The following is a 9820-nucleotide window of genomic DNA, read 5'->3' as shown; positions in this document are numbered from 1 at the left end:
AGGGGGAGGGGGCGGGGGCGCATGTGAACAACATGGTCATTCATACAGTCAATTGATTTTGTATACAAACTTGAGGGGCTTGTGCATTTATGTCGTGAAATTTGCTATTATCGAGGCCTTACTTCTTCACATACTCGATTTGTAGCCTCTGTTTTCATTTGGTAGGGGTAAGAATTATAGTCTATCTTCATAGAAATCAAGACTTTTGGTTTCCATTTCATAATCGAAACTGGTTTAGTTTAGTTTTCAACCTTTTCTACGTTTGTTGCAGATTAAGCAACTGAATGAACCTATAGAGGTCAAAATTACAGAGTGGAATACTGGTGGTCTTCTTACAAGAATTGAGGTTTGACTTTAGCTATCTCGGCTCCCTCAACGACGGACATTTTTTTAGTCATTTTTTAGCCTAAGTGTTGGCTTTTGCAGGGATTACGAGCTTTTCTTCCTAAGGTTGAACTCGTGAATCGTGTTAATAACTTCACCGAGCTAAAAGAAAACGTAAGTTGATAAACCTCATATCAATCTCTCTATTTACACTTTCGCCTATTCTTTTTCTACAATAATTATTTGGATCATGGCAATTCTCGATGAACGTAGGTGGGGCGTCGATTGTATGTTCAAATTACTCGAATAAGCGAGGATACAAATGACTTAATTCTCAGTGAAAAGGAAGCTTGGGTTGGTCATTCGTTTAAGTATCACGGGTTTTCCGATCTCATATTGTTTAGTTTACTATTCTGTTTAATATTTATAACTTGCGATTAATACAGAACGCGATACACCTTAAGGAGGGAACTCTTTTGGAAGGAACAGTGAGGAAAATATTCCCGTATGGTGCTCAAATAAGGATCGGCGAAAGTAATAGAAGGTGAGATTGTGTGTGTCAGGTTCACATTCTTAAGTTTCGGATCCTATGTGCTTTTTAATTAGGGGCGGGTTCAAATGGGACCATAAATATTTTGAGAACATGAGAACCAACTATTTCATGAATTATTCACGACGAATAACCCTAAAATATTCATGAATATCAAACATTTTCATTGTTCATGAGATTCATCATGAATAATTCGTGAATAGTTGGTTCACAAGTTCTCAAAATATTTACGGTTCTCATTTGAAGCTGCCCATTTGAGGTAGATGATAGATAGCTGCATACATCCCTTTACGCAGCTTTCGAGTGGGATATATTGGGTTAATCTCGTCGGCTGATTGTTTAAAGAATTCTTATACAATTTTCAGTGGATTGCTGCACATCTCGAACATCACTCGAGGCAAAATTGTTTCGATCAATGATGTGCTAACACTCGATGAAAAGGTCAAAGTTTTGGTCGTGAAGTCAATGTTCCCCGATAAAATCTCTCTCAGGTAAAAAGACGGAAATAACCCCTCCATGTTTTGGTTGGCTAAATGTTTGATCTCTAAATAAATCTTGATCTTGTGGCAAACAGCACTGCAGAGCTTGAAAGTGAACCTGGCTTGTTCTTATCAAACAGGGAGGTAGTTCATATATTTCATTCTTTTTCTATTACCAAACTAACCTTTTCGTTTTATGCATTGACGGCGTGATTTTTATTATGGCAGAGGGTATTTTCGGAAGCTGCAGAAATGGCAAAGAAGTACAGGCAGAAGTTACCGCCGATTTCTGGTACTCGAAAGCTAGAACAGCTTCAATCGGATGGCTTGCCCTTCAACGACGAAGAAAATATGTATGCAAATTGGAAATGGTTCAAATTTGAAGTAGATAACCAACCAAAATGACCACCATACCCTTTTCTTAATACCCTCATGGCCAATGTACAAAAGAAAGAAAAAAACAGAGCATTTTAATGGTGATCTTATATTGCATTTGGGATCAAAGTTGACCTTTTTACAAAAAGTCAAAGTGTTTTTCAGCTTGATTGCTGTATGGTATCATGACAAGTTATGATCTTTATTGCATATGTTGTTTGTATATACCGGTTCCTTTTCCAGCTTAGGGATTGTTTGGCAGTTGCTGAATGGTTTGATGCAAAATGATTAAGAGGCTTTTATGATATAGTGCAAAATGAAATATAATTGTTTGGTAATTGTTTATAATGAAATCAGTGCGCTTAATGGTTAAGGGAGGCTTATGATACAAAATCATTCAGAGGATTTTAGAACCATTAAGAGACAGACTTTTTTTTTGCCAAACAAGATTCACCTCTTAATGATTCAGATGTTGTCTCTTAATGAAACTATTAAGAGGTAAACAAACAACCCCTTAGTTTTATTTTGTGTTCCCACAACATTTGAACGATGTCTTCAAGGAGATCTTTGTGATTCATAAGCGTAGTTCTGAGTAACTTCTAAAAATAAGCGTAAAATGTTATCATTTACAAGATGCTGAATGAATTAAGATCGATCACTGGTCATATAATATTCAACTTCTATTTTTTTGTGTCTTTTAGAAAACATTATTAGCCTATGCAATATTGAAGATCGTCATTCTTGCTTCTTCCTTTGCTTTCTCAATCGAAGAACATAATTTGATTTTAATGTAAATCTTTAAATTCAACGTCTATATCGCTTTTTAGAGCATCTCCGTCCAGTCAGTAAAAATGGAGTTTTGCCGGCTGAATCACTCCAACTAGCTGGTACGAATACCGGTAAAATGGCTTTTTCGTCAGGAGACTGCGATATTCGGTGTTGAATTGTTCATCTCTGGCAAAAGTGCATGAGTTTGAGGGTTTTGGAGGGGTAAGTTTTAGTTTGTGGTTCGAAGAGTTTTGTGTTTTAGTGTGTATGAACCCACGATTTTGTGTTTTTTTAGAGGTGTGGGTTGCTCATAAACAACAATGTAGGTTTCAAAGCATTAGAGGTGGGCACTGGGCAGGTAGGCGTGAAGCTCGAGATCAAGAGGTCTGAGGCTGGTTACTAAAAGCCAAACCTGTTACCATTAGTTATGATTTTTTTAAGTCAATCTGATTCAAAGATCGGTTATCAATACCCTCATGGTTAAAGAGATTGGTTAGCGATGCCCCAATCAAGAGTCATCGGAGCGATGAGGGTTTTATTAAGTAAAATATTAATAATAAAATGAAGGAAAGTGACAAAAAGAAAAAAAAGACCGAAATATGTTGTAGTTAACGTTAGGCATGAGAAAATGGAGCGGGGACCTCAATCCCCGTCCCCGACTACTTATCTCTATCCCCGTCCCCATCCCCGCCAGGGAATATAATCGCATCCCTAACGGGGAAACGGAGATTTTTTCCCCCCGTTTATATAAGTTATTTTAAATTAAATATGTGAGAGACCATACATGTTTAAATCTCAAACATTTTCAATAAACCTAAAATCAAAATGAGTTTAATTTGATACAAAAAAAGGCCACAACATCTAAGAACTAATAACCTAAAAAAAAAATCAATTAAATCCAAAAAAAAACTTGAAGTCATATGTATCAAAAGATGTTGAGTAATATAAAACCATATCGAGTAATATACAAAACTTATCGAGTAATTGTATTTTAACTTGATATCCAAAATATTACATATTAACATAAAAAAAAAACAATTTTAGATTATAAACCTAATTAGAAAATAAGAAATTATGAACTACCACTTTAATTGAAATAAATAATATATATATATATATATATAATTTATATATATAACGGGTACGGGGAGGGGCGGCGAGTACCATACCCGTCCCCGTCCTCATCCCCGATTTCGCAGGGAATCCCCGTTCCCGACCGGGGCGGGTGGACCGGATTCCCTGACGGGTCGGGGGCCATTCCCATGCCTAGTTAACGTAGATAATCGATGGCCATTGTTCTTTGGATCAAAACCGTGAGAAAGTGTAAACAACGTACCTTTTTATATCAGATGAAGTTTAAAAACCAAAACAATGTTCTTTTCTCAAACGAAAGGGATCAAAATAGTAGTTTATTTACAATTTTGGTCCCTTTGGTCTTCACTAAGTACAAAATGGTTATTTATAGTTCGTATGTTGCCTTAAAAATGGTCAACTACTAAATACCATTAGTCAATGTGTTATTAGTCGAGGGACATTTTTATCCTTTTATCCATTTTCTTAGTTTTGATTAAAAATATATATTATACTTAATTTTCGGATTATATTGAAAAAAAAGCATCCCCTTCATTTCACATTGAATCCCCACCCCTTCCAATCTCCCCCACCTCCGACAATGTTAGTAAGATGTTCGAACTTCGGCTGAAAGAACTTATTAGGGTTACTCAAGATAAGCTATTAGAGGCAGAACCTGGTCGAACCATGATGGAGTCATTCGAATAGCGTCAATCAGGTACCCGATTATGTTCTATGATTGTAAAAGTTGGAGCTACATAAATTGTTAAGTCTATTGGCACATTGTTTTGTTCAGGTGTCAAATGAGGCTCGTGACTATGCAAGTAGTACCCTGAAAAGTTTATTAGAAAGCAACAATCTCAAGGCAATGGTCCCAACAGGGTACAAAAGGAAGTTTCATCAATACATCACAATGACTGATTGTGTGGGACTATAAGAATGTTGAGGCCTTAAGGGTAAGCAATTCTATATGGCTTTGCAGATCGGACTCTTCCTCATTTCATGAAGGATGATTACAAACTCGAAAGTTGCGGGTTTGTGGACAACTCTTATCTACAAGGGTTGACACAACATGAGTTTTTTCTATTAACCTGGATATCCAACCCGCTATGTGAGCCGACTAATTTCAGGATGACCACTTGCTTTGCAGATAGCCCAGAGTCACCGCATTTGAACCTCCGTGACCACAAGGGGATTTTTAATCCTCCTTGGATTTGAACTTGTGACCTCCTGATACTTTTGACCTTTGGAGCCAAACTCAAACCAATCAGGCACCACCCTTGTGGTTGAGTTCTTTTTTTATGCTATAAGTGATAGGGAAGGTTTGACCGATACCGTGATGAAAACATTTGGATTTTGGAATTTAGATTGCATTTTGACGTAGGTTTCAAATTTGGAATTCGGTTTGCCAGAGAATATGATTGGAGGGGATCGCTAAAACTGTAAAGGTGAAAACTATATTTTTTGTATTCATAAGTTTAGGAATGATTTTCATAGTTTTGTGTAAACCACATGATCAAATTGTAGTTTACCCATTTTAAGAGGCCATTTAAAATGATAGTGATAGTTGAGGGACTAATTTGGTATTTTAATTTCATACAATTAGACCTAGGTCAAGCTCCTTCCAACTTCTCTATTTCTCCTCCTTCCTCCTCGCCGCTCTCCTCCCAACCTTCTCTTCTCCGCCGGCGTTCTTCAATGGCTATTTCTATCTCCACCGCCACCCAAGCCGTCGATGCTCTGATCAAATGGAAGAGCTCCCAATCGAACTCGCAGAATCCCCAGCTATTACCCGAAGATGATTTCATATACTTGATCCTCACACTCAAAAAAATCCCACAGAAAGGTGGAATCAATGGAGCTCGAACCAACCCTCACAAAGTTCCCCTCCCGCACCCTCTCATCTCTCCGACGTCCTTCCCGGAGCTCTGTCTAATCATCGACGATAGACCCAATTCGAAGCTCACATCAGAAATCGCGAAGAAGAAGATCAAAGCTGACGGAATCTCAGTCACCAAAGTCCTTAAGCTGTCAAAGCTTAAAACTGACTACAAGCCTTTTGAAGCGAAGAGAAAGCTTTGTGATTCTTACGAGATGTTCTTTGCTGACAAAAGGGTAATCCCACTTCTTCCTAAGTTATTGGGTAAACAGTTCTTTAAAAAAAAGAAGTTGCCTTTGCCTGTTGATTTGGGTCATAAGAATTGGAAGGAGCAGATTGAGAGAGGTTGTTCTTCTGGGTTGTTGTTTTTTAGGACAGGGACGTGTAGTGTGATTCGTGTCGCCAAGGCATCCATGGAAAGAGATGAAATTATTGAGAATGTGGGTTCTGCCATTAATGGGGTTCTTGAGTTTGTTCCAAAGAAGTTGTCTGGTGTGAGGTCTTTGCATTTGAAGTTTTCAGAGTCAGTGGCATTGCCTTTATATCAATCTTTGCCTGATATTAAGTTGAGAATTGAAGGAGTTAAGGAAAAGAATGTTGAGGTAGTGGAGGGAGAAGCCATGGAAATAGAGGAAGTGGGAAAGAAGAAAGGATCAAAGAAGGGGAGGATTCATGAGGTCAATCATGATATGGATGAAGATGAAGGGGGAGAGATCGAAAACAATGAATCTGGCAGTGTTGAATTGGTGAGTAGGAAGAGGAAAGGACAGTTGAAGGCAGATAAACCAGCAAAGAAGAGTGGTGGGAGGATTCATGAGGTTCATTCTGAGGGAGATGAAGGTGATCTAGGCAGTGACAGTGATGGAGATGACAACAATGAGAGCAAAGAGATTGAAAAAGATGATTTGGGTAGTGCTGAATTGGTGGCTAGGAAGAGAAAAGGAGAGTTTAAGGGAGCGAAACAGGTGAAGAAGAGTGCTAAAGAGAAGATGGGAGTAGCAAAGAAGAGTGATAAAGAGAAGAGGGGAGCAAAAGATGACGGTGATTCAGGAAAGAAGAAAGGGAAGGGGAATGTAGTTGAAGGGGATGATCTTAACACAATCTTGATCGGTAAAAAAGAGAAGAAAAAGGTGGAGAAACAGAATGGAGATACTGGGAAGAAGGAAAGGAAGAAAGGAAGGTCAGTGGCAAAGGTTTAAGAATTTTGATTTGGTGAGTTCAAGCATGCTAATGATATCATATAGAGAATTTGATCTCATAGCTTCAAATTCTGCATTTTTGTTCTGTTAATTCTGGTTTTATGTAGTTTTTGATTATGGGTTCACTTCAATATTCCATTCAATCAAATATTAGTTTGGTAGATTGCAGTTAACTTCAAGATTCATTCTGTCGAGTTTTCTTGATGATTCTAGTAACTTTGTTGGAAAAGCAGACTGCTTTCATATTAAAGTCATGAAACCGTATTGAGGAATCTTGATCATGGATTCGGAAGGTCTTTGCAGGTCTTTTAGAATCAAAGTTTGGTTGCTATGAAGTTCAAAATTCTTACGTGTTTTTGTTTGATGATTTTCGATAAATTTGTACGAAAAGCATGATGCTTTCTGATTAAGTTTGCACAAAACCCAAATCCAGGGTTTTAATCTTGGATTATACCTCAATTCTGCATTTAGTTTGGCTGAAACTCAATTGGGGTTCAAAATTTTGGATTTTGAAGGTGTTATAGATCCATTTTTGCAGTCAAGATTGGTTTTGCTGTTTTTATATGCTTAGAGATGAACTTGTGTCATTTTAATGGAATTTGCATGCTCAGTTTCTACAAGATTCAGGAGTCGTTTTGTTTCTTGATGATCAGACTTGATTGAAACCATTTATCTCTGCCTTTATTCTTTAACTTTGTAACAAATGATACTGATTGGAAGCTAACTTCAGATCTCTTCTCTATGGCGGGAGGTCTCTTTCGTATCAAGAGTGTTTTGGGGAGGCCAGGGAAGACGGATTGGATCGAGAGGCGATGCTTATACCTCTTCTTTATCGATAGGATTCCCATCATTTGCAGTCTCCACCGAAGGAGATAAGGGCTATATTGAACCAAAGGGTTTATGGCCTAGCGGCATGTAGAGCCCCAACCTTCCTGGAGGTTGGGGATTCAAACCTCACCTAGCATGTAGAGCCCAACTTCCCCGGAGGTCAGGCTTCAAACCTCACATGGCGTGTTGAGCCCCAACTTCGTTGGAAGTCGGGGTTCAAATCTCACAAAAAGTGAGGAGGATGTGTGAGTTTATTTGTAGTATATAGATGATATTATATATTAAAAAAAACAAAATGTTTACCAAAACATATATAAAAAGTACAAATCGAATGCATAATTTATATACGTTAACAATAACATACGCTCTTTTGATGATCCAAGCTTAAATGTAGATGTGTTAACAATAGTGACGTTTGTGTAATTACGGGAGAGAATTGCCTAAGAGGTGAAACCATACGACCAAAATGACTATTTTAATTAGTTTTCCTATTGTTTGGTATAAGTTACTGAACGACTTATAAAACCAAATAATTGTGCGTTTTATTAATTAAATAAAATATATATATATATATATATATATATTTTTTTTGGTAAAAATATCTCGTAAAAAGTTAATTAATTGTCATCCCTTTAATAAATAGAAAAAATTAAAATACTTTTATATTAGAGTTATTTAATGGTTTTAACTTGAACGTTGTTAATCTTATGACATAAATCAAAACCGTAGGATAATTGAAATTGTAGATATAAAAAAACGAATTATATTAAAGATATTTATTTATTTCCACACAAAAAGAATAAAAAATGTAGTTTATCAATTTTTTTATTAATAAATATTTTAAATATTTTTATACATAATTTTTAGGGGCCGTTTACCAAACACTTACTCGGGTAAGAACTTATCGGCAAAATTCAATATTATCATTTACTTACATGGTAAGATTTTAGTCCACCAATAATTTACTTGGTAAACGCTAACCATGGTAAGAGGAGACGTTTTTACTTACCGGGTAAGACTCTAGTTCCTTGTCTTCGTTCTTATCGGGTAAGATTATTGGTTCTTCCCATATTCATCAATAAAGTAATATAACTTGATAAACACTTACCAGATAAGTGTTTGATAAACAGTCTCTTGGTGTTTTTAATCGTTATGTTTTTAAAAAAATTGAAAAACGTAAAATTAAGAGGGTAGGGGTAGGGGTAGGGGTAGGGGTAGGGTTAGGGGGAGGGGGAGTATTGTTGTGGCCTTGTCGATGGGGTTCATCAAAAAAGGGGACATAAAGGTATTTAATTGATAGTCTTAAAGATCAAAATGAACAATTTATAAATCATAGGGACGAAAATCATAATTTTAAAATCATAGGGATGAAAATGGCAATATTCAACAAACCATAGGAACGAAAATCATAATTTACTATTATAAAATCAACGACCTTGATCCAAAAAACATACAAAGTTTCAACATGTCCGAGTTTCAATTACATAAATTAGAAATATTTTAAGAAGTAAAAAAATTAACTTCAAATTAAATTGTTGAGACTTAAAAGAACTTAAAGACAGAAGACAAAAAGCATAGATTAACATAAAATTGAAAAAAAAATGGTGAAATCTTGTCATGAATATTGAATAAAGTCTAAAAGAGTCTTTTTTATTAATATTATTGATAAAAGTCCAAAACTTTGAACTTATTAATGGACTAGGGACAAAATAGAGATATATTTAGCAATTATTCTCTCTATATATATGTGTGTATTATAGATAAGCTTTTATATATATATATATATATATATATATATATATATTGTTTCAAATACAACTCATCGCATTTGTACAACCAATGCAACCCAATGAATTGAGATATTTATGGAAATGATGAGAGTTCATTTATTATGATTTGAATATTTATGCAAGATGAATATGGTTTATTAATTATGTTCAATACTTTATATTAGGAAATAATCAAAACTTTTATGAAATCGTATATTAATAAAATAAAATGGACGATTGAGATTGGGTTGTATTGGTTGCACAAATGTCAAGGGTTGTATAATAACCAACCTCTCTCTCTCTCTCTCTCTCTCTATATATATATATATATATATATATAGGAGCCTATTCAAACAAGAACTGAGTTGTTTGTGGTAACTGTGAAAACAAATCAATAGATAAATTAGAAAATTTATAAATTTGGTAATTTTAAATTAAAATCTTAATGCAAGGATATTTTTGGTATTTTAAAACTCTCCTCTCTCCGGCCACCATTCTCCGGCCTCCGGCCACCATCCTCCGATGATACCACTATGATACCACTGTGATACCTAAAAATATTGACTCTGTTAAACAAA

General features: G+C 35.7%; 2 protein-coding genes across 2 annotated transcripts in view; both read left to right on the top strand.

Annotated features, from left to right (window-relative positions):
* The window catches only part of LOC112510554 (30S ribosomal protein S1), a 4244-nt gene extending 2271 nt beyond the window's left edge, over positions 1-1973 (top strand). The window contains exons 2-8 of the mRNA XM_025116018.1: positions 272-346; positions 427-498; positions 598-678; positions 771-868; positions 1240-1365; positions 1449-1497; positions 1582-1973. Coding sequence (XP_024971786.1) covers positions 272-346; positions 427-498; positions 598-678; positions 771-868; positions 1240-1365; positions 1449-1497; positions 1582-1758 — 678 coding nt within the window. The 3' untranslated portion in view covers positions 1759-1973. The remainder of the gene's footprint in view (positions 1-271; positions 347-426; positions 499-597; positions 679-770; positions 869-1239; positions 1366-1448; positions 1498-1581) is intronic.
* A 3148-nt stretch (positions 1974-5121) lies between these two features.
* Positions 5122-6932, top strand: LOC112508649 (putative ribosome biogenesis protein C8F11.04). The gene has a single exon (XM_025113328.1). The coding sequence runs from the start codon at positions 5122-5124 to the stop codon at positions 6643-6645; it is 1524 nt and encodes a 507-aa protein (XP_024969096.1). The 3' UTR covers positions 6646-6932.
* The last annotated feature ends 2888 nt before the right edge of the window (positions 6933-9820 follow it).

Source organism: Cynara cardunculus, assembly GCF_001531365.2.
Source record: "Cynara cardunculus var. scolymus isolate 2C chromosome LG 3, CcrdV1, whole genome shotgun sequence".
In the NCBI taxonomy this organism is placed as follows: domain Eukaryota; kingdom Viridiplantae; phylum Streptophyta; class Magnoliopsida; order Asterales; family Asteraceae; genus Cynara; species Cynara cardunculus.
Note: the sequence above shows the minus strand (reverse complement) of the source record. Positions and strands in the feature narration are given on the sequence as shown.